Source organism: Canis aureus, chromosome 14 (assembly GCF_053574225.1).
Source record: "Canis aureus isolate CA01 chromosome 14, VMU_Caureus_v.1.0, whole genome shotgun sequence".
Classification (NCBI taxonomy): domain Eukaryota; kingdom Metazoa; phylum Chordata; class Mammalia; order Carnivora; family Canidae; genus Canis; species Canis aureus.
Genome location: NC_135624.1, coordinates 46,893,897 through 46,917,152, shown reverse-complemented (window position 1 = coordinate 46,917,152; position 23,256 = coordinate 46,893,897). Strand labels below are relative to the sequence as shown.

The following is a 23,256-nucleotide window of genomic DNA, read 5'->3' as shown; positions in this document are numbered from 1 at the left end:
TCTCTTTTTTTTTTTTTTAAAGATTTTATTTATTTATTCATGACAGACATAGAGAGAGAGGCAGAGACACAGGCAGAGGGAGAAGCAGGTTCCATGCAGGAAGCTCGATGCGGGACTCGATGCTGGGGCTCCAGGATCATGCCCTAGGCCAAAGGCAGGCGCTAAACCCCCAAGCCACCCAGGGATCCCATCTCCTCAAGTCTCTGCCCACGTGCAACCTCCTCAGTGACACAGTCTCTGAATACCTTTTAAATTAGCAGCCTCCCACCTCCCCCTTCCCCAATGCTCTACATCCCCTGGCTCTGCTTTACTTTTTTTTAAATAGCATGATATATACTTATGCCTTTTTTGATTTATTTCATTTTTTACCTTATGCCTCCTACTGCATGTAAGTTCCTTAAGAAAAAGCACTTAGTCAAGCTTATACACTGCTTTATCTCCACTGCCTAACAAAATGTCTGGTAAACAGAAGGCACTCAATAAATATTTTTGAATGAAGACATAAATGATTTGTTAGTGTCCTAGAATTTGGCTTTTCTGAAGGTGGAAGTCCTCGATTTTTTAGTTCTATGATTCGGTACATGTATCCTCCTGAACTTGGTTGGTTTGGGATCTGACATGTAAGCCAACGTCCTACTATACTGTTTTCCATGTCACTTCCATAACATAGTAGGTGGTCAAATAGGTGAAAAAGATAAAGGGGGGTTAGGAGTAGGGGACAGAGAGGAAGGAGGAGAAAAGGGGGGAGGGATGTGGGGGTGGAAGAGGAAGACAGCAGGGGAAACAGAAGTACAAAGGAAGAATCACCCCCTGGTGCGGCTTCCACAGAAGCCATCAGCACACGCCTGGGTGCCACCCCCACTCACCGATGGCCAGTGTCATCACCCGGAGGTGGCTGCGTACCAATTTCACCACCTCGCTTTTCTGCAGGGGGGTGGCTCGGCAGCAGATCACAGCTTGACAGCAGGCAGTCAACTCCAGGAACGGCCCCTGCAGACTCTCCTGCAGGGCAAACTCCAGGGTCTTCCCGGTGATGATGAGCCCAGCCCGCAGCCCGGAGCCCTGTGTGGCTGGAGACTGGGGTAAACCCTCGCTTACGGATGTTCGCGCGTTGGAGGCTGGATTCTTCTCCCGAAGTTCTTTCAAAATTGTGCTCATCAGCATCTCACAGGCGTCCTTGAAACAAGAGGCAAAGACAGTTAGCCTTAGACTCCCCTTGGTGGCCACATCCAGCTAAATTTACAATTGTCATTCTTTAGCGATGGCCCTCCCTAGGCAACCCCAGGTAGTGAATAAGCGGTTGCCTGGGAAGATCTGCTCTTTTGCAGAGATTTCTGTGTGTGTGTGGAGCCCGGCTAATAGGATAGAAGACATCTTACCCCCGGTTCTACAACTAAAAATAGCTTAGAATTTCTTTATTTGGACAATTCACCTTCTCAAACAGGGACTTTCAAGGGTCCTTTGGTCTCTTTCTACCATTTCCTATCTGCTTGACTTTAGGCAAATTATGTAACGTCTCTGAATGAGCCTCAACTTTCTCACGTGAAACATGCAAATGTCTACATGTCATTGTGAAGAACGAGTGAGGTTAACATGTGCAAAGCTCCTCGTGTTAGGCATGGCACAGGATTTAAAGCAATAGTTACTATTTTTATCTTCTTTTGGATTCAACATTCATTCATTCACTAAGTATGTACTAGGAAACCACTTGATGCTAGAAAACATCCCAGACATGCACAGAGAGAAAAATTTGAGTCATGTGATGTGACTCCACCTGAAGCCAAATGAGGTGACGCTCTGTCTTCTAATGCCAGCTCCCATACTATCAATAAGCGTCCTTTTCACTGTTTGGTGACACGTGTTCTGTATGTTTCTGCTTTTTGTTGATTTCACTGCTTAAAATGGCCTCCAAGCATAGTGCTGACGTGCTGTCTAGTGGTCCCATGTACAAGACAGTTGTGATGTGCCTTACAGAGAAAACTGGTGTGTTAGATGAGCTTCCTGCAGGCATGCGTTAGAGTGCTGCTGGCCACGGACTCACTGTCAATGAATCAACTATACAAATAGAAGTTGTTTTCAAACAGTAAGACACATGGAACAAGGTTGAATATTAACTGGTTGACAAAAATGTTGTGACCAAAGGCTTGTGGGAGCCTAGCCCTCTATTTCCCCCGGGGGTAATGGCTCAGTATTCACTAACTCAGTGTTTGCGGCAACTTTACAGAACTTCACTCCATGACTAACGAGAGTAACTATAGAAAAATACACATTACGTACTACATCATATAATACGAAACCCACACGTACTACATCATATAATACAAAACCCACAATCAGCTGGGGCTACCTAGACGAATCACAACCCTTAGGAGTTTTAGGTTATAAATATGAGGATAATTTCATCTGATCTGTCTACTTGTTATAACTGTCTAGTAAGATCTCATATGAGAAAGTCTTTTATAGATTACAGATTCTAATGAACGTGAAAATAAAGAGCCATTATCTCAGGAGAAAATTTTAAATGAAATCATAAAAATGAAACCTAAAAAGTTACATGATGGATCCTGAAAGAGCTTTATGAATCACAAAGCAGTAAATAATCTAAGATATGATTGTATTAACCCTCTGCCCCCCCTCAAAAAAAACCCCAAGACTTTTATGAGAATGGACACCATGTAAAATTTATAAATGGACACATTTGGGATCCCTGGGTGGCGCAGCGGTTTGGCGCCTGCCTTTGGCCCAGGGCGCGATCCTGGAGACCCAGGATCGAATCCCACGTCGGGCTCCCAGTGCATGGAGCCTGCTTCTCCCTCTGCCTATGTCTCTGCCTATGTCTCTGCCTCTCTCTCTCTCTCTCTCTCTCTGTATGACTATCATAAATAAATAAAAATTAAAAAAAATAAATGGACACATTTACTATAATCCAACTCGCAAATTTAGGAACAAGGAGTTGATGGAAATTCATAAAGTGAGGTACTATACTTACTACACTACAGAAATGACCAGATATCTTACTGGTTTCCAGGTGGCCCAAGGAGAATGTCACAGAAGCCGTTTCTTCACTAACTGACAAACCAGCTTCATGATCTTTCTTTCTTTTTTTTTTTTTTTTTTAACTCTCAGCATTTCCTGATGGAGTGGAGTGATACGGAGGGATGGAGGGAGGGAAAAGGAAGGAAGGAAGGAAGGAAGGAAGGAAGGAAGGAAGGAAGGAAGGAAGGAAGGAAGGAGAAGGGAAGGGAAGGGAAGGGAAGGGAAGGGAAGGGAAGGGAAGGGAAGGGAAGAAAAGAGAAGAGAAGAGAAGACAAGACAGAAGAGAAGAGAAAGAAAAAGAAAATAATATAGTGACTGAGCTCCTGCTATGTGCCTGGAATTTTATATGATTAGACTTGAGTCACCATAAAACTAAATTACATTCACTGTGTTCTGTTTAGTTATCTTGAAAATTCACATAGGTGGAATAGCTTTGATAGTAAAAAAGAAAAAAAAAAGAAATTATTTTTTTGCACTTAGAACAGTCTACGCTGGATATTCCATAAAGACTTCTTGAATTGGTAGTTTTATATGCCTTTAACTATAAATTGTATATTTACAAATAAGTTCTACAATCCTAATGATCTTACTGCTCACCAAAATGCCAAAATCAAAGGTCAAGAACTGATTTTTCTCTTTTAACGTTCATTGAGCCCCTTCTGTCTGCCAGTCACTATATGTTTCATTTATAGTCTATCTTCTCATTTCATGCCCACAACAACCTTATGAAATAGGTATAACGCTTGCATCACAGGTTCAGAAAAAGGCCCCCAAAAAAACCTCTCCAGGGTCACGTACCTGATACACAGCAGGTCAAGCACATGAACCGGGGCCTTCCCAACCTTAGGGCACATTCATTTTCATCACCAAAATGACTAATGACAATTTCTTGTGCTCAGCTCCTGCTGGTACTGGGAGCTGCCTGGTGGTTGTGGTTATAGGTCTCCGGGCCACAGCCAACTGCCAAGGAGAACTCATTCTGTGTTGAATAAGGAAAACTCTCTTTCCTTAAAATGCACAGTCCGGTTAGGTATTGCCAAGATACTTGGCCATAAAAACAGGGCTAACCATACATGGCAGCCTGTGACAGAGCCCCAAGATGTGCTCCAGGTGAGAAGCTCCAGAGGATTTCTGAGAGCCAGGTTTGATGTCATGGATTAAGTCTGACTACTGAGGAAAGGAGGGAGGAAGTAGTTTTCCAAGCTAATTAAACAACATGCATAAATCTCAGAGAAAATTCCCATACTGGAAGATTAAAAAAAAAAAAAGCCTGTTTAATTGATTAGTATGTTTCTGTTACAGATTAATGGAAGTGAGGCAGGGATAATTGTAAAAAAAAAAAAAAAAAAAAAAAAGCTAGATCCAAACCTCTTAAATTCCTTCTTAAGGAAAAAATAATATTCCTTTCCCTTAAAACAGTTCTTCAAACTTGATGTTCCCAACAGCACTACCTATGAATTACCACTAGAGGGCATAATTATCCTGAGTCTATTTTTGTCATTAACCATAAAAATATTAGTGCATGCACCTGATGCTGATAGACCATTACTTCCCCCCAACTTGAAATAGAGGTTTATTCCTGTCCCAGAACTTGGTCAATTTTGTCACTATGGGCTAAATCTGGTCAAATCGTTGGAGCTCCAATGTGGAGGGGGTGGGGAAAGCAAGTAAAAAATAAAAAGGCAACTTTCTTTAGCAAGGATTCCTTTGAATCATGTTTAACCACAAAGCCTTTAGAAGAATACAGTACCTTCCCAAGCACAAATGAGGGTGCTGGAGAGAAGACATAATCATCAAGGAGCTAATGGTTATTAGTTTTTTTTTTTTTTTTCCTCCTTGACATTTATCGAATCACAAATGCTCCCCTGGCTCTGAAGAAGCAAAAAGGCTGATCCAATCTCATTATACGTACTTTACTTTGGGTATTGAGGATAAAGAGCTTGTCATCTGGCTCCAGCAGTTTGCACGCATAAGCTATGTTGACAGCCGTCTCCTGCTTGTCCCCCGTCAGCATCCAGATCTTGATGCCGGCTCTTTGAAGGGCTTCTATGGACTCAGGGACTCCCTCCTGCAGACGGTCTTCAATGCCAGTAGCACCTGAAAAATAGCCAGAGTGCAGCGGGGCTTGTGAGAAACCAAGCCAGCAGGAGCCCACCCAGGCTACGGTTGAACTCTGTTAGTCAACCCAATCCTGCGCTACAAATGGCTTCCAGTAGCTTCCAGGGATGCAGAGGAAGTGTGAAGACCTAAACCAAAATCATAAACAAAGTAGTATTTTGGGAAGGAATCCTGAGGAATCAATGAGCTTATTAAGCTTACTTGTTCTCCTTTTTGGCTAACTTTCTTCTCTATAAACTGAGGGGAGCTTGTTTCAATTACTCATGTAACTTTGTTCTAGAATTTTACGATTCTGTGATACTCCCAAGGGTAAGGGCAGGCTTTTAAAGCATGCCCTTGCCAATAAGTCGCTTCTATTATGAAAGAGCATGGAAAATAGAGATTACAAGTCCACAATTCCCTTTCTCAAACCAACTGGGGCCAGATAAGTTTCAGAATTCAAAAGTTTTTCAGATTTTATTTATTTTTTATTTATTTTATTTATTTATTCATGAGACACACACAGAGAGAGAGAGAGAGAGGCAGAGACACAGGCAGAGGGAGAAGCAGGCTCCATGCAGGGAGCCCGAGGTGAGACTCAATCCTGGGACTCCGGGATTATGCCCTGGGCCGAAGGCAGGTGCTAAACCGCTAAGTCACCCAGGGATCCCCAAAAGTTTTTCAGATTTTAGAAAAGTAACAAAGTGCATCTAGGTTTTGAAATATCTGCCAATGAAGCATATTAATCTTTGTGTCACAAAACTTACAAATGTTCATACTAATTAGGATGATAAAGACTTATAATAATCTTATCAAACCAGGCCTGGGGGAAAAAAAAAAACAACCCAGGCCTGAATTTGCAGCCAGACGAATTGGCATTAAACCCACACAGCATTTTTGAGTTTGGCATTTCAGATGAGGAAATGTGGACCCATACATACTACAGACACTGTCAGAGAAATGACACAGGACAGGCATCATCACTGTACGGGCTCCATAGTAAGTGAGATCATCGTTTTTTTTCTCTGAACCAGAGAATGGAGCTCAGAGACTGGTCTCTTGGTATGTTAGCGCTTCGATCAGAGTCTAGATCTCCAGACTCTGAGACTATGGTGCTCAATCCTGGCTGCCTCTTAGAATTCCTTAGGGAGTTTTATTTATTTATTTATTTTTCCTTAGGGAGTTTTAAATAGTCAAATGCCCCGGCCACATGTCAGACCAACTGAATTAGAATCCCTGAGAATTGGATGCAGGCACCAGTATTTTTTTAAAGTGCTCCAGATGATTTCAGGATGCAGCTCAGTCTGAGACAAGAGGCGTCAGCTGTGCAAACCTTTGGCTGCAATCAGGAAGGAAGAGACGAGACACAAATTTCACTGGTCCAGTTGTAGGTACAGAATAAAAGATGCGGGCCCCAGAACCAGGTAGGTCTGAGTTTCCTTCTCGCTCTGCCAGCTAGAAGCATGACTTGGAACAAGTCAATGAACTACTCTGTGCTCCAAGTCTGCTCTAAATAAGATAGAGATTTGTTGCACAGGTTCGAAAAGACAACACATATTAAGTACCTTATCCAACGCCTGGCAAGAAATTTTAGCTGGATATCCTCTTGAATCAGGATATTTACCTGACTTGCAAGGTCAAATGTGTTGTCATATTTGAGTTAACATATCATTAAGTCTATGTTAAGTCATAAGGTTTTATATGATCTCCTTAAGGATGACCACCCTGATCCCATCATAAATGAAGTCTAGTTCGCTGCAGTGGAAAAAACAGAATGAAAAGAACTAGAAACTGGGTCGAGATCAGACTGGACAGGGCAGAGAGAACTGTGTGCTCTATTAGCTTAAAGTGGGGGGGGGGGGGAAAACCCCTGCTGGTGAGTAACTTACTTAGAGAGATCCAGTGTTTTCTAAATTTCTCTACGCAGCCAATACAACATGGTCTACCTACCAAGTAAAGTCAGCTTGTTCTCCAACCTCACGGCAGATTCAAGTAGTAGTTCTTCCCTGTGGTCAATGCTGGTTTCAGCTAAAAAATGGTTCCTCAGCCACTCTTCATATTCGGTATCACTCATGACCTACCGGAGGGAGAAAAGAACTATGAGAAAGGCCGTAACATCTTTCAGGATCCAGCCAGGGAGGATCACTAGCAAAATACCAAGCCAGGTAACCTCAGGTCCATTCCTCATGCCACCTGGTCACAAGCTTCCCAAATTCTGTGATCACACTGATGAATGGATGGACCTGATAGCTCAGTATCTCTTGGAAATTCTAGGCATCCTGTAGGATGAAAGTGGGTTAATCTATTTAATTAAACCAGGGAGTATGTAGTTGGAAGAGCTCTCTGCTTGGTAGTTAAATCTAGAAAGATCCCAATGGTGCGATTGAGAAAATGGCATCAGAATTGCTCCGCTGGAGGTATTACGTAGCCAGCAGCACCGCGGATATCTTTTCATAATTAGTTTATGGTTCTCTGTTCTCTGAGTTATCTGCAAAGGTGAAAAGAGAGAGGGAGCCATACAAGTGGAGCCAGGAAGTACTCTTCCAAAAGAAATTAAATGGAATTCCTGGAGAAGGAACCGAGGATGTATTTTCCTTTTTCTTTAAGTTGCCACAGACAGAGAAATCTACATTTCAATTCTTATAAAGCAACATGAAATAGAGGCAGTGGGGCAATTTATCCACTTATTCTGACCCACAAGACTATCGGACTTGGGAAAAATCTGACATCTATTGGGCGGCATTTTTTATCAGGGGCAAGATCACTCCACTTGAAAAGACAAAACTCTCTCCTTTTGCTTTGATCCTGCAACTCTCCATTCTTCGCTCTCCTCCGTGTGAGGCAGAGTTCTGATTCTCTATACAGCTGGCTGAGCTAAGTGTTGACTAAGAGCCTGCAACGGATCCCAGTTTCCCTAACGCAACTGGCAAGAGCTAGAATTTGGGCTTATCAATGACGGAAGCCTTGCATAGCCTCACTGCAGCTGAGAAGCCTGACCTGATCAATAACTAAGCCCCATCCTATTGGCATAAAAAAAATTGCCCAATTCACTCAGAAAGGGCTTCACGTCTGTTTCTCCCATGTCCCCAGGGAAGGTTCTGGCAATATCACCCCTCAATTTCTTGGAGCTCTATTTTCTTTCTTACTACTTAATTTTTTTATAGAAAGAATACACTACATATCTCAGGATTATTCTCAATAACAGAATAATCAGTACTGACATAACATTTGGTAAAATTTCTTGGATTTACAGATAGACTTAAAAACATGTAAGGAAAAGGTATTGAGAACTTACAGGGGAAAATTAAGGTCACTCTCTGGTTTCTTTCTTTCCAAAGAACATTTAATGCTATAAGGCAAAGGAATGGTATTTACAAAGTACTCAGGGAAAAGAAAGTAGGTCCAGGGATTTTTTAGTTCCAGCCAAATCACAATTAACTTACAAAAGCACTCACAGAGACAACTGAAACATGTGAGAACTCAGAGAACAGAACTTTCAGATATGCTTCTGGCAAAGTACTGAGAACATGAACTCCAACCAATTAAAATATGTATGGACGAGAGAAGCTGTGAGTGGAGAGCCCACAATCCAAGGGCTTCCACAACGGTGTGGACGAGGGTTCGATCTGTGCTTGAACTCATTAAGTGAGGCTTACATGGGCAAGAGAATAAAGAGGATGGGCCTAGCTCAGAGCCTCACCTTCTTTGCTATACATAAAGTGCGTAGGCCCCGCCTGGCATAGTCATCCAAGTGTTTCTGGGTTTTCTCCCTTATTATCATCTGTTGTTTCTCCCGACTTGCTCCATCTGAAATAATTAACAAAGCAAGTATTCCCACCGGTCTTCCCAGTTACAACATGTTTTTACTAACAGTGATACAGTTTACCCCATAACAAACAAAAGACCTTGTGGTTTTGAATCTCAGACGTATATTTATACATTTATACGTATATATTATACATACAAAAGTACCAAAAACTTAATATAAACGCCATTCCCACACCATCAATAATGACAGTAACAATAACAATAATAACGTTAGCTGCCATTCACCGAACACTTGCCATTTGGGAGGCACTGGGTCAAGACTCTACACATACTGTGTACAGTATGCCACTAAACCTCTAAGGGATCTATAAAAAAGGTACGATGATCCCCATTTGTTGAACACTTATGCACAGGATAGGTAGGTACCTTTACCAAGACACAGCCAATGACAGGGGCCAGATCCACGCCAAAACCTACACACTTTCTCACCAAACCCTAGGCAGCTCCCCCTACTCCCGGTCTTTCTCAAACCATCCAGAGTGGCCTCTGAATCTCGGAGCCCTGCCTCTACCAGCCCGGCCCCAGCACGAACTCACCTGGGGAAGCCACGGAGAGCAGCTCCATGATGACCGAGTCAGCACCCTTGGTGTACACCACGACTTGGTTGGAAAGGGGGTGCCGAACTACAACAGACATTCTTTTCCTTACGGAGTCGAAGGGCAGGATGTGTAGGAGTTGAAATGTTAACGGTCCCAGAGCAGCAAAGTCCACCACGAGCTGCTCTGGCGACCGGGACTGCAAGGTGCACCGGTAGGCCCTGGCGGCGTAGACCAGGGCGGCTTCATCGGGGCTCTCTGCCTCGTAGCACAGGGGGGCGGCCGAGGGCTGTCCGGGGCGGGGCCCCACCTGGCCCCCCGTCAGGCCGGGATCACCATTCGGTCTCGCAACTTCTGTGGGGCAAGGAGAGGTCCCCGAGGAGCCCTGGGGGCTCTCGCTTGTGGGGGAGGCCTCTTCCTCCACTGGGGAAGCCAGTTTCATTCGACTGAAGAGGGAGAGTCTGCTCACGAAGGCATTTGGGACCCCAGAAGTGGGCTCTTTCCCACTGGCAAGCGATGGCGAACTTGACCTTCGGACAGACAGCCTCTGGAAGAGGTTTTTAATCTCTTCCAACGACTTGATAGGCATCCCACTCAGTGAGGAGAGTCCAATCTAGGAAAGATAATTTGGGAGGGTCTCAATAAACCAGTCACAAGCAGTCTATAGCAACGTTGAAGTCAAACCAGGAAAAAAATTAGGTAAGAAGAGTTATTACTACTCCTTAAATAGTTACAGCCTGCTTTGCACTTAAAACAGCCTCCAGAAAACATTAAGAAAAATTAAAATGGCCATAATGAAAAATACATGCTGACGTTGATGGTGCTATGAATTTCTACAACTCTTCAGAAAGAGATCTGACAAATGATAGCAGAAGACTTAAAATGCTAATATTGCTAGCAATGGGCATACTATAGCAATGTTTCCTAATGGATGATGTAAAATATAGGCAACCCGTAATCTCTATTATGTACACCCTAGCAATAGCAATTTAAAAATTATAAGCAAATTAAGTATTTGAAAATAGCAAAACGGAAATATCTTCTTGAAATGTTACACAATATTTTTTAAATATTTTATAAAGCCTAGGGGGTGAAATTGGAAAAGCTATAAAAATATAAAAATTGTGCGAACAAACACAAATTTTATTGTGTGAACAATATAAGAAACAAACGAGTAATAATATACAATTAAAACACTGGAAGAAAGTAAAAAAATTAGCAAAATGGAATTTTTTTCCTCTTTTACTTCCCAGGTTCTATAAAAGGTTGTTACTATGACTTTTTCTGTTGTTTTAAAAAGGCCAGTAAAAGTCACTCACAGAAGTTACCAGCAGAAATTATCAGCTTATCAGCAGAAATTCACCATGAACGTGAGTTTCAATTACAGAATTTTTTGTAATTTGTAGCCTGATTTTTTTTCTAGCTCTTAACTTTTAACAATGATTAAATGTAGAATTTAGGATTAATTATCAAGGCCAATTAATTAGATCCTAAAACTTTCTCATTCGGAAATGCCCAAGATATTAAGTTTTTTCCTAAAAATTACTAATCTTCTGACAATTGGAAACACACGTTGGTCAATTTTCACACTTATCAGCAACTTAGAAATGAAGAGAGGGTCTCAATAAACCAGTCACAAGCAGTCTATAACAACGTTGAAGTCAAACCAGGAAAAAAACTAGGTAAGAGAAGACCTATTACTACTCCTTAAATAGCTAGCAGCCTGCTTTGCACTTAAAACGGCCTCCAGAAAACATTAACAAAAATTAAAATGGCCATAATGAAAAATACATGCTAACGTTGATGGCGCTATGAGGTTTCCTACTCCTTGTGGATTCTGATTAGGTCCTTACCCACTGTCCCTTTATCACCACCTCAAAATATCATGCAGATTAAGCTATGATACCTTTACAGACTTCCTTTCTATTTTTTTAAAATTTTTATTTATTTGTGATAGTCACACAGAGAGAGAGAGAATGAGGCAGAGACACAGGCAGAGGGAGAAGCAGGCTCCATGCACCGGGAGCCCGACGTGGGATTCGATCCCGGGTCTCCAGGATCGCGCCCTGGGCCAAAGGCAGGTGCCAAACCGCTGCGCCACCCAGGGGATCCCAGACTTCCTTTCAAACTACAGCATATTATATTCTTTGGGGATAAAGCAACAATATTTTTCAAACAACAACAACAACAACAAATGAAGAGGTCCTGACTTTAGAAACAGATGTATGAGAAAAATTGTTACACGAGGAGAAAAAAAGAACTTTCAGTGATTTATTCTCTAATTACATAACCACTTTCCAAAAAAGAACAACTCCCTAGTTGAAAGCCTTATAAAAACTGTTTTTTGATCAAATAAAAGCTTAACTGGAAACAAGTTATTTTTACATTAAAGTTGACCACCTCTGAAGTTGCCAAAAGAAAATGATCTGATGGAAAATTAAAATTTAATTGGGTTGTGCTGTAAATTGAGCTTTAAGTGGATATTTGCAGAAGAGAACGTCATACACGAGGAAGATACCACAGCATGTGGTGAATCACCGGTCTTTAAAACAAGTTTTTCTTTTTAATTGGAAATGAATTTTTCCACAAATTCTAAACTACAAATAGACTTCTTAAATCTAGCTTTCGTGGGAACTGTGGAGTCTTGGTCCATTATAAATGTATTGGATTTTAAATTGAGTTAGAACTAACCCAACTGGTACATGGAAATGGTACATTATCATTAAACATGGTAATGAATCCAATACTTTCTATTTTGCTTGGTACAGTGCAGATGACGTGGGAGGTCTCAGAGGCCTCAAGGAAGCTTCAGTTAATAAGGAAACTATGCAAAATGAACCGAGCCACATTCTCATCAGCTATCCTCCTAGAGGCAAAACAGTAGAAGGGCACTGAGCCACCCGTGATGGGTTCAAGTCTCACTTGCCTCACAAATTGGCCCTGTGACCCCAGGAAAATTACTGAACCTTAATTATAAAATGGGGAATAGTGGAGTAGTATTACCTAATTTATGGGGGTTGCTGGGAGGATTTCACACGTTACTATCAGTAAGTCACTTAGAATATCATCCGTGCAGAGCACAGATTAAGTGACACACGTTAGCTGCTACTGTTATTATCATTAATAGCAGTATTAACTATTATCTACATAACAAGGCCAGTGTAAGTGCATTCGACCCCAAAGTCCTCTTCTGGAGAATAGCCCTCCTTTGCATTAGAGACCTTACCTTTTGTCGTGGTTGGTTAGGAGCAGAAACCACTACTGTGTTGCAAATTGCCAATGCAATAAAGAAGTCCACGATGTACAAAATCTCCAGTGGTGGATTTGGGACAGGCTCCTCCAGGGGGGTAAAAAGCTGAGGTGTAATCTGACTAAACTTGTCCAAAAGCCTGGTGTCTGGTACCACATCTGTTTCCTGAAAACCCAAGAAGACGGAAGTGCTATTACAGTTCAGTATCTAAAAACAAGAGCTTTAAATTTACATGATACATGAGAATCTATGAACTGTGAGATAGTTAACTTTCTTCTTCTTCTTTAAGATTTTATTTATTGGACAAGTGAGTGAATGTGCACGTGCATAAGCAGGGGGGTTGGCAGAGGGAGAGGGAGAAGTAGACTTCCAGTTGAGCAGGGAGCCTGATGTGGGGCTGGATCTGAGGACCCCAGGATCATGACCCGAGCCAAAGGCAGACGCTTAACCAACTGAGCCACCCAAGTGCCCTCCAAACTTTAATCTTCTAAAAAAGATTCAATATATATGGTGCCATGGGAAATGAGAATAGGAAAATAAGAGACCAAAAAAAAAAAAAAAAAAAGGAAAATTCATTCAGGGCAGCCCAGGTGGCTCAGCGGCTTAGCACTGCCTTCAGCCCAGGGTGTGGTCCTGGGGGCCCGGGATTGAGTCCCACGTTGGGCTCCCTGCATGGGGCCTGCTTCTCCCTCTGCTTGTGTCTCTGCCTCTCTCTCTCTCTCATGAATAAATAAATTAAATCTTAAAAAAAAAAAAAGGAAAATTCAGAATGCCTAATACGGATGGAGAGTACCTTGACTATTAACGTAAACTCAGCAAGAGACAGGAACAACACCTCCCACCAAAATCTAGTTGACTGATTTCTTATTTTGAAACACACAGTTGCCAGAGCATCTGACAGCAACTGATGATTCCTCCAACAACCGAGGAGTAGCAACTCTTCTGTAAAGTCAGGACATTATTCATACCAGTTATTTTAACAAAATATCTTATGATTCAAATCACTGCTATTAATAAAAACAAAGGCAAAACAAACAAAACCCACCTCTTTCAAATAAACATTAGTATGAGCAGGTGAACATATTTAAAGAGCATTACCTAGTGATATACTAAAGACATTAGTGAGGGTTCCTCCAAGAGATTTCTGATCATCAAATAGATTTGGCCACTGTGCCCTGTGCCCTCCTCTTAAAGATCCTTGGTACAAATTAGCTCTCAGCAGTTACACTATTGAAATATATATATATATATATATATATATATATATATATATATATATATATCCATTTCGTTTAACACAGTGCTTCTCACGCTTACTGTTTTAACAAAAGAATGTTGTAGTAGAAATCTGTTTATAATCCAGTAACATGTGGACAACTGCTTCAGAAATTCTGCAGAGAAGTCAAAAGAGGGACTGACCATCTGCTACAAATCAAGTTTTCGCACAAGCGCCCCTGAATTGTAGAGGAGTCAGGGATGTGGTTGGTTGGCAAAGCATACTGACTGCAGGAAAGCCAGGAGAGGTGATTTAGAGACAGGGGTAAAATATGGAGATGTGAGATGCATGATATTAGACTCAAAAGTGTCTTATATTTTACAATGGCTTGTATTTTATGCTTAGGCATTTGGTGAGAACTAGCATAGGCCTAAGAAGAAAAAAACACAGGCTGAAAATTACATGGGCTTGGGTTCAGGTCTAGGCCCACTGCACGCTAGCTGGTGCTTCAGGCAGCTTGCTTAACCCTCCAAGTTTCATTTTCCTCTTCTGAGTAATAGTAAAAACAACACCTCCGTCAGAAGGCGGCTGTATAAAGTGAATGAGATAATGATGTGATACCAGCACAACAGGAACTTTCAGGCAGGTTACCAGGCTCATGATGGGTCCAAAACATCTGCTGTCACAAAGTATTCTTAAAAATATATACATATATATATTTTTTTTATTTTATTGGGGGGGAAGGAAGGTGAGAGAGAGATGGGGGAGAGAGAGAAGTGGGGAGAGAGAGAGAGGGTGAGAGCACAAGCATGAGTGGGGAAGGGCAGAGGCAAAGAGAGGAGCGGGCTCCAGCTGAGCAGGGACTCGATCCCAGGACCCTGAGATCATGACCAGAGCCAAAGGCAGATATTTAAGCGACCGAGCCACTCAGGCATCCCTGTCATGAAGCATTCTTAAATTATTTCTATTTAAATACATCCATATCCACTGTGACTTGGCTAAATTTGAATCTGACTGTGGTTCGGTGGAAGTCATAGGCACTAATAACTGATGGGTGTTCACTATGATGAGTCAGCCACGTTTCCTCATGAATCCCACATACACACTAACACTGAGCCGGTGCCTGGGCCCTCAGTTCCTCAGAGAATAATCCTTCCCTCTACGACCTTCTTGCCAAAGTGAATAGAAGAGAAGGGTAAAGTCGGAGAGACTTCTTGCTCACATAGGGTTTAGTCGGCCAAGGGATGCTGGGGAAACCAGTTACAGGATATCTATCAAGGTCTCTGATCACACTGTGATCTACTGCTTGTGAGATTCCATGGGTTGGAAAATATTTCCAGAGACATCGGTCTCAGCATGCTAATACACAGTAAGCCCAAAACCAAAGAAAACAAAAACCCCAAACAAACCAACAAAAACACCAACCATATAACCCACACTTATTTCAGAATGGAAATCAAAAAAGGTTTCAATTAAACAGGTTTCTTCATTGCAGCTCTTCTCAGGGAGTTTCATGGCTTTGGGATTCTTCAAGAAGAGGCTGGTACGCGCAGGCTTCTCAAATTACATTTTTTAGAGATGTCTGTTCTGTGGAACACATTTGGGACTGTGTTCAGACCTTCTAAGTTTATGGTGGTTTCATTGCATAAATCTCTGCACTGACTGATAACTGGCTCCAGGACATAGGGAGTCTACTGCATTCCAAAATCAATCTAAGGCAAATGAAAGGTTTCCACCTTTCGCCTTTGTGGTAAACACCAGTGACATAAGTCAGTCTCACAAATTAAGTATAAATATTTTTTAAAATCCTTGTATGATAAATCTATTTTATTTAGAGGTAGAAGTCTTTTTTTTAAGATTTTATTTATTCATACATATAGCACCCACAGAGAAAAGCAGAGACACAGGCAGAGGGAGAAGCAGGCCAGGGAGCCTGATGTGGAACTCGATCCCAGGACCCTGGGATCACGACTAGAGCCAAAGGCGGACGTTCAACCACTGAGCCACCCGGGTGTCCCCCAAAGAAAAGGTTTCTATTTCAAAGAGGTAAAATGAAGCCAGGCCTTGGGGGCCTCAAATCCCAAGAGGTTGGCATATTTTTCCAGCAGCCTGCCAAGGATCCTCGCTCCCCGGCTCTCAACTTGCAAAGTGCTATCTTATAATCTTCCATTTCCAGGTATAACAGGTCTCAGGGTGCTCTCAAGCTGGTATTCCTAACCTGGGCTCCACAGACAGGCTTTGGGAATTGTAACCAAAATCTTTACAGATGCTAACTTTTCAGATCGAAGAATCTATAGCTTCCTCAAAATAATCTTTAGTCTCCAAAAAGGGTAACGTCAACTTGTCCAGAGCAAGAGTGAGATGATCTCCTATTTCAAGGAACACAGACCTCGTTACCCTATATATAATAGCATGGTTTTGGGATGCCTGAATGGCTTGGTGGTTAAGTCTGCTTTCGGCTCAGGGTGTGACCCCGAGGTCCTGGGATCAGGTCCCACATCGGGCTTCCTGCATGGAGCCTGCTTCTCCCTCTGCCTGTGTCTCTGCCTCTCTATCTCTCTCTCTCTATGTCTCTCATGAATAAATAAATAAAATCTTTAAAAAAAAATAATGGTGTGGTTTTGAAAACACAAAAACCAACCACACCGGTGCATCTATCCAATCAGAATGACATACAGCCTTGAAGTCTAGGGCAAAAAATGAAAGTGAAATGGACTGAGTGGGAAGACTGAGCCCAGTAAGCCGCTTCGTGTAACAGCCTCCAAAACTACTTCTTGAGAAGGGACACACGAGGCACTGAGCTAATTGCTGAGGACTCAAGAAGAAAGTTCTTGCTCCCAAGGAGTAAATGGCATACGTCAGAGGCAGAAACAAGGCCTGTGTAATGAGAACCAAGGACGGGGGTGGGGGGTGGGGGAGATGCATACACAGAGCTCAGAAGCTGAGAAGAATCTGGGAAGTCTCCAGAGGAAGAATATTTAGGGGACACCCAGGTGGCTCTGTTGGTTAAGCAATGGACTCTTGGTTTCAGCTCAGGTCATGATCTCAGGATTCTGAGATCAAGCCCAGCATCGAGCTCTGCAGACTGCTTGAGATTCTTTTCCTCTTCCTCTCCCCTCTCATCTCCTCCCTCTCCCAACGCTTATGCACAGGCTCTCTCTCACTTTCTCTCCCTCAAATAAAAAATAATAATAAATTTTTAAATAGGAGAAAGAATGTGTAAAGTAGTTTTACAGGAAATAAGTATTTCAACAGATTTCGTAGATGAAGGAAGGTTGCCAGTAGGGAGAATAAATCGTAGATGGAGGAAATGGTACAGATAAAAGCACAGACTTTAAGGAATAGCATTTCTTCTAAGAAGATTTTGAGTCTAAATCAAGAAACTGAGAGGGTGGGTGTGGCACAGCCCCAGTCGGTTGCCAATGCCCAAGTAAACATGAGTCAACACATGGTAACTTCATGTGGGTGGAACATGTAAAAGATGAGTAGAGGAATAGATAAAAAAGAAAGAAGAAGGAGGAGGAGGAGGAGGAGAAGGAGGAGGAGGAGGAGGAGGAGAAGAAGAAGAAAAAAGAAGGAGAAGAAAGGTATCTATTTCTGATATAGCCCTTTTCATAAAGATTTTATTTTCATGCCCACCATTTGCTTTGACGGGGATGGACCTGGAGGGTATTATGCTGAGTGAAATAAGTCAATCGGAGAAGGACAAACATTATATGGTCTCATTCATTTGGGGAATATAAAAATTAATGAAAGGGAATAAAGGGAAAGGAGAGAAAATGAGTGAAAATATCAGTGAGGGTGACAAAACATGAGGGACACCTAACTCTGGGAAACAAACAAGGGGTGGTGGAAAGGGAGGTGGGCGGGGGGGGGTTGGGGTGACTGGGTGATGGGCACTGCGGGTGGCACTTGGCGGGATGAGCACTGGGTGTTATGCTACATGTTGGTAAATTGAACTCCAATAAAAAAATAAAAAAAAATAGATTTGATTTTCAAGTAATCTCTACACCCAATGTGGGGCTCGAACTCACAACCCTGAGATCAAGAGTCACTCTATTAAGCCAGCCAGCACCCCTTTCTCTGACATGGCCTTAAAGTGAGTGCACAGAGGAGGCTGTGTGCATTCTTTCCTTTTTTTTTTTTTTTTTTTTTTTTTTTTTTTTCAGAAGCTGGAGAAAACTTAAGGCTACGTGTTTGGAATAGTCCGGACACATGGCAAGGATACAATAGGAGGACAGGTTTGATGTCTTCAGTGCCACAGAAATGAACTAAAGAAGTTGCACTGGGACGATCACCCTCGTTGCTGCAATGTTCTTGGGCAACTCTGAAAAAAGAGCCAGGAGAGCCCCCTCAAGGCCCTCCCTGGACAAGTGAGGCCACTGGAATCCACTCGGCTCACGTCTGTGATGCACTCATTTCAATACGGAAGATAAAGTCCACGCACATACACGGATTCCCCAAAGTGCATTCGTTGTTGCTGTGCCACCTCCTTTAGAGGTCGACCAGTTACTAGCCTCCCGGCTGGGAAGCCTCACTGCGGTGCAACACAAGACTTCACGCAACGTGGAGCCCGATAAAGGTTGCTACGCTCTTACAAAGGCGATTCTGAGTGCAGCAAAACCTGTGGCCTCTAATTCTTTCGCAGAAGTACTGTTCCTCTTTCCTACCTTCCACGTGGCCCTCTACATTTTCCTGCAGCAAAAGGGTCTGGCAGTGGGTGTGACTAAGTTTCCCAAACTTCCCTCCAGGAACCCAGTAACCCCAGCTGAGCCCTAAAACGGAAATATCAGAAAGGGTCACTCTGAGGGCCTGGAGAGGGGAAGGGGGCCCGGGTGCTGTGGCATGGGGGGTGGGGGGAGGACGCAGGGGGTAAGAAGGTTCTGGAAGGTACTCGAATTCCTTGCGATTCAGACCCCCTGCCCAATCTGTGAGGTAACCCTGCTAAGCTGGGCCCGCACGGCCAGGGAGCCCCGCTCCTCAGGCCCAGGCAGCCTTCTTCGGGCGCAGACGTGATGGGCCCTGACCAAAATGCCATGCTTTTCCAGAAATGCCGTGCTACCTCTCGCCGCTGGATCGGCCCACGAATTAGGAAGTCGTGCCATACGATGTGTGGCCAGGAGGCTGAGCTGCGATGACACAGTCTCTTCAGGTAGGGAAGACAACCGTGTTCGGCTCTGTCACGGTGACGAGCGTGTGCTCTCAGGACTCGTGACGGGTGTGCAAAATCCAAGTCACGCGTTCACACTTACCATGGGGCTGCTGAAGGCAGCCTGTCTGGAGCGGGGCACTTCACTGGCTCCTTCTCCGCTGCCCGGAGCTCCACCGCTCCCGCCAAGAGGACTCCAGGGTTTACTCCCCAAGGGCCCGTTAGGAACCGTCCTGCAGCTGGGGGCCCTCGCTGTGGCCGTAGTGCTGACGGAGCCGCTCGGCGTGTCTGCGGAATCTTCATCCTCAGAGACAGCTTCCTGGTAGGACTCTAACCTCCTGGCTGGGAGAGAAGAATCACACTGGGTCATGACCTGAGAAGAACCACTGGCACGCTGAATCTGTCAGGCAGTTCGTTCAGCAGCTACTTCACACCACCGCCTCCTCCCTTTTCAAGTCTGCCCTCCAAACTCCCCTCAGCAGATTCCCTTAGTTCAAGAACTTACCTCCTGGAGAAAAGGAGCAGCCATCAGAAGGCAGTTCCCTTCTTCCCTCATCATCAAATCTACCAGCGTGTCCACACCTGTATCCAAACTCTGTCTTCCTTCTCTTCCTCCTCCTCATGAAGTTTCAAATTCGAGGCTCTCTCCACTTGTCATGGGCCTCCCACCCCTCTGGCCTTCTCAAGGACTTCACTCTTAAAATTCTCCCTTTTGCGCTTACCCCAATCTCTCCTCAACCAATCTCATGGCTTTCCGTCCCCATCTGTCCTCTGACACTACTACTCCTGGCAAGGTCACCCGTGAGCTCCACATGACCAAATCCAATTACTGCTCATCTGTCCAGATCTTATGTGCCCTCTTAGCAACTTCCAACAGAGGGGACTATTCTCTTCTTGAAATGGCTCTTTTGATTTCTCCGACGCTATGCATACTTGTTTTTCCTCCTACTTCAATGACTGTTCCTTCTTAGTTTCTCCTGCTGTCTTCTCTCCTCAGCCCTCCACACTGGGTTGCTGCAGGAGTTTTTTTTCCCTTCTCCACCTCTGTACTCTTCCTCAGTAATATCACCTGGTCCTATATTTGAAATATCATTTCATATGCACATGACTTCCAACCCTGTATCTTCAACTTCTAACTGGAATCCAGACTCCTGTATATATCCAGCTCTCCACGTGATACTTCCAGTTGGCTATCCAGTGGGCTCTTCAAGCAGAGACCCATATGGCTCACTCTCTTATCTTTCTCAAGTCTCTTATCATGTCCCTTGTCAGCAAAAACTTGCCAGATATACCCACACTACTGTAAATCCTACTTCTGCACGTACCATCATCTATACACTATCAATCTTGTTTTTATTTTTTGAATCGTCCAGTAGACTACAAACTCCAAAAAGGCAGTTTTGTCTATTTTGTTAATATGATATTTTGTTAATATGATACAAAGCAGAGGCTAATACTCAATAAATATTTGTTGGCTAAATAAATAATAAATACCTTAAATTTGATATGGCCAATAAAGAACTCTTCCTCACTTTTCCCTCAAACTTACACTTCCCCTGGCCTTCTCCATCTTTCTAAATCACACCTAATTATTTACCTACTTACTTATGCCAGAAATCTAGGAGTTTCCTTGAGTCTTCTGATCTTCCCCAGCCCCCATATTCAAACCATCCCCAACGGCTGTCCATTATTTATCCAAAATATATCTCAACTATCTCGAACTCTCTCCATCTTTATTACCTCAGTCCAAGTCATCATCATCTCTCAACTGGACCAGTACAAATAGCCTCATAACTGGTCTCCTTGCCCTTCTGCATCCCATTCCTCAACCAGTAGCTAGAGTGATCTTCCTAAAACAGAGCAGAGCAGATCACTCCTGCACACAACTTTCTCTATGTTGGCTTACATAACTCAAAATGATCTGACCTCTGCTGACTTCTCTACCATTCTTGCCCCTTCTTCTTCCACACTTCTACCAAAGTCCAGCCTCACTGGCCTTCTTTTCTTACTTTGAAAATTGCCAAGCTCATTTCAGCCTGAGGGCCTGGATATGATCTGCTGCCTCTAACTGGTAGGTTTTTGTACCTGAACTTCAAGATTGTTATTCAGATCTAAGCTCTTGTCCCCCTACCAAATCCAAAGTGCCTTCCAATCCTTCTATGTCATTGCATTTTAATTCTCTGAAAAGTACTTTTCATTATTTTCTTCTTGATTTAAGAATTAATTTATTTGCAACTATTTTCTACAACAGAAGCTCTGTGAGAGCAGGGTCCCTGGTCTGTCTTGTTTATAATTATGTCCAGAGTCTGGAATACACAGCAGACATTCAGTAAATATGTACTTGCTGAACTGCTAGCTGTCTGTATTCAGGCCAAGTCTAGCTATTACATATACAGTATGGCTTTTGGCAAGTTTATTTATAAAATAAAGAATATTTGCATATCCTGTTTTAATAGTTTTTACCTATATGTTTTGAGGACAAAGAGAGGCTAAGAGGCAATGTGGTGATTCTGAGTTCTAGAACCATCTCTTCCAAAAACTCAGTGTCTTCTAGGAAATTGCTTAGTCTTTCTGGGCCTCTGCTTTCTTATTGGCAGAATGAACAACTTGGATTTAACGACTTTAAGATCCTTTTCCAGTTCCATAAGTTTCTTTATATTCTCTACCTAAGCAATACAGAATGCCTCCTTGTATGGCCTCTCAGCTTCAAAAACCCATCCACTTGAGCCCCAAATATACTCAAGTTCTCCATTCTCACCTGTACCCTTGCTCAGAATATCCATTTTCTTCTCTATTTACATAACTCCTCAACATCTTTAAAGGCCAGCTCCTCAGTGGTGACCGCTGAAACCATACTGGCCGTCCTCATTCACTTGGGCCTCTGCAGCTTCAATGTACTGGATGTACTAAATGTTACTATGCACCGGGCATTTGTCTCACTTAATAACCCAGAACAACCCCTTTGAGGCAGATATCATTAATAATTCCATTTTAGTGATAAAAAAAATCAAGCTAATTTTCCCCATCTCACAAAATAATATTCATCAGTCTTACATCCACTTCTACAAAGGCCACAGCCAATGCTCAGAGCCCTCATGTTATATTGTTTCTAAATACAGCCACATATATTAATGTGTATTATTCCTTGTCATTTTACATCAATATCGTCTGCTTGATTTCAGTGAGTCCATGCTTTGTAGTTTAAATATTTAATAAATGAATACTGAATGAATGTATGAATAGCACATGAATAAAATGTCCCTAGCATCAAGGGAAAGTTGTGGTGTAGATACCTAACATTTATTGAGTACCTTCTTTTCATCAAGCATCTGTTTAGGTCCTTTTATAAACTCCTATATCTCCCTTTTTCATCTTAAACGTGAGGCTACCAAGTAGGAACTCTAACTGCTCCACTTTGTAGCTAAGAGACGCTAAGATCCAGAGAGATCTTTGACCATGGACATGGTACTCTGACCACAGTAAAACAGCTAAGCGGAGGTAGAGTTGGGATACGAATTTAGGTCTTCCTGACCCCAAAGCCAGTATATGTATCTACTACATCCTATCTCCTTAGCAGTCATCTGTATATTATAGGTTAGTGCAGTGATTCTCAAAAAAAAGGGTGTATTTGTCCCCCAGCAAATATTCAGCAATACCTGTACACACTTTGGTTGTCACAACTGGGGGAGGAGCACTACTGGCATTCAGTGGGCAGAGCCCAAGGAGGCGTCTAACATCTTAGAATGCACAGGACAGCCCCCGGGACAAAGAATAATCCAGCCCAAAATGTCAATAGTGCTGGGGTTGATAAATCCTTGAACAGCTAAAGAAATTTGCTGGCGATGTGGTACCCTTTTTAAAATAAATAATTGTAGTATTACAAAATCTATAGAAACATAAAGGCTTGTGCTTCAGGAAGTTCTCCTAGCCATCATTAGGGAAATCAATCATCATGCAACTGTGTCATTAGTAGAATGCCAGACAGCTCAGCCCTTAGGACAGGACAAACTTGCTCAATAAACAGGACTGAAAGAGTGGCATCAAGAACACATGGAGTAATCTTTAATCATTTTGAAAAAAAAAACTACGAGAAGAAAATAAACCAATAAAGTTACAGTTTGATTCAGAAAACAAAGCTACTGGA

The 23,256-nt window shown here is 42.8% G+C and overlaps 1 protein-coding gene across 7 annotated transcripts in view; it reads right to left on the bottom strand.

The window, feature by feature from the left end:
• ATP10D (ATPase phospholipid transporting 10D (putative)) overlaps nucleotides 1-23,256 on the bottom strand; it is a 98,745-nt gene that overhangs the window by 21,413 nt on the left and 54,076 nt on the right. For all 7 annotated transcript variants that reach the window (XM_077847930.1, XM_077847925.1, XM_077847931.1 and 4 more), the window contains 7 exons: nucleotides 19,216-19,454; nucleotides 12,724-12,912; nucleotides 9,498-10,110; nucleotides 8,834-8,940; nucleotides 7,084-7,210; nucleotides 4,949-5,133; nucleotides 867-1,176 (listed from right to left, as the gene is read on the bottom strand). In XM_077847930.1, the coding sequence (XP_077704056.1) occupies nucleotides 867-1,176; nucleotides 4,949-5,133; nucleotides 7,084-7,210; nucleotides 8,834-8,940; nucleotides 9,498-10,110; nucleotides 12,724-12,912; nucleotides 19,216-19,454 (1,770 nt within the window). The remainder of the gene's footprint in view (nucleotides 1-866; nucleotides 1,177-4,948; nucleotides 5,134-7,083; nucleotides 7,211-8,833; nucleotides 8,941-9,497; nucleotides 10,111-12,723; nucleotides 12,913-19,215; nucleotides 19,455-23,256) is intronic.